Source organism: Theobroma umbraticum, unplaced genomic scaffold (genome assembly GCF_002168275.2).
Source record: "Theobroma umbraticum cultivar Fairchild unplaced genomic scaffold, ASM216827v3 scaffold_20.0, whole genome shotgun sequence".
In the NCBI taxonomy this organism is placed as follows: Eukaryota; Viridiplantae; Streptophyta; class Magnoliopsida; order Malvales; family Malvaceae; genus Theobroma; species Theobroma umbraticum.
The window spans coordinates 2133869-2135554 of NW_018397266.1; the positions used below are offsets into that span (position 1 = coordinate 2133869).

Genomic DNA, 1686 nt, shown 5'->3' on the forward strand with positions numbered 1-1686 from the left:
CCAGAGAATAAGAATTGCGGCCTCCTCAAATTGTGCACCCTTCCCAAGCAGATCAGCCCCAAGAAGAAGTTCACCTCTAAACTTCGCAATGTTTGCTGCCTCCAAGAAGTTCCCTGATTCCTCTTCCAGATACAGAAGCTCATCAAAACACCCAAAGGACTGCAAGAATGTTCGTATTGAACTCATTGAATCAAAAGCTCTGACATAATTCATCATTGTTCTCTTGTCATTAACCTCATGATAGTGACGTGCAGAGCTCTCCAAAAACTTTTGTTTCTGCTCCTCCGTATCCTTGCTTCTTTGAACCATTTCGTCATCTGCGTTTATATGTTGTTTCCAGTACTGAATGTACTGCAAGCCCATGTCAAAGAGTTTTCCTTTGGTACAAACAGACAAGCATTTTGAGAAATAGTTGCCTCTTGCATACACTTCTGCTGCAGCCTGGTAACATCCAGCAAGAAGAAAACATTCTGCAGCTCTCTCAAGAGCAGATTCCCCACATTTTTCCGAATATATTTGACCTGCACTTCCAAAACATTACTTTCCATGAGCACTTGTACAGGTATATGCACACACACATACAAATGAAATAAGAGCACATAAATAATCGTAGATTAAAACACGATATAGTTGTATTAAAAAAAAAGAAAATTTAATTTTTTAGCCATTAATGAACAAAAACCAAGCCACCAGATAAGATGATAAACACCCAGCTTGGAAAGACAAGGATGCTCTAATAAATAAAATGGAGAATATTTTATTCTTAAATATAATGCTTTTGAGAAATGAAAATGCTAAGTACATTACATCTAACCTAAAAAGCTGCAATTAAAGAATCTTTTTCTTTCTCTTACTTTGTGGAAAGAAGTTATTCAACACATTAGAAGAAAGGAAATGCCTTCTGGAAAACAAAATATAGAAATCATAGAATGCCAGAGCTGTAGAGGTTATTAGTTCAGGTTCATGTTTACAAGAAAATAATATAAACAAGGTAAAAGGAGGGAAATGGAATTGCACCTGCTTTTTCGTACTCCTTTAACATGTAAAAGCAATCTGCAGCATGCTCAGCCTTGCCAATGGAATTAAAAATTTCAGCAGCCTGCCTCCTGGCAATAGAAGACATTTCAGGATTTAAACCATGCAAGCGGTCAGCATCTGCCCTAAGTCCAAAAGCCTTGGAAAGTTTTTCCCCATATGTATCGTGTGCTCTTTCGAAGCATATTGTTGCCATCACATAGTTACCCTGCTGCAGCAGCTGCAGGAAACAAATAAGTGTGATAAAAGAGTAGTTAAATATGCACAAATGTTAAATTCATTGCAAAATTGGTGGTCCTAAACCCATTGAAGTGGCTTCAATCATGTATGAAATTGATTAACAATAGATTAAGCAAAAAAATTAATAAAATTGAGTTAATGGAAATTACAAATAAGACCATCTTCTAAAAACAAGCAAGAACAAACCTTATAACCACGTGATTTCCACTCTTCTGGACTGCTAGCAACTTGCATTGCTTGTGCAAGTGACTCATCCAGCTTCCTAACTTGAACAAGACACTTCTTCTTCCAATAGCTGAACACAGGCTTGGAAAACTCTTCTACATTTTCACAAATCCACAATCTCTGCCTTGTGCGAGTGATAGCAACATATAACTGCTTCAATTCGGAGCACAAAATGTTGTGTTTTGC

At 37.1% G+C, this 1686-nt stretch overlaps 1 protein-coding gene across 1 annotated transcript in view; it reads left to right on the plus strand.

Moving 5' to 3' along the window:
- The window catches only part of LOC110423456 (uncharacterized), an 11327-nt gene that overhangs the window by 6689 nt on the left and 2952 nt on the right, over positions 1 to 1686 (plus strand). Inside the window, exons 11-12 of the mRNA XM_089784726.1 lie at positions 5 to 169; positions 441 to 562. Of these exons, the coding sequence (XP_089640852.1) occupies positions 5 to 169; positions 441 to 562 (287 nt within the window). The remainder of the gene's footprint in view (positions 1 to 4; positions 170 to 440; positions 563 to 1686) is intronic.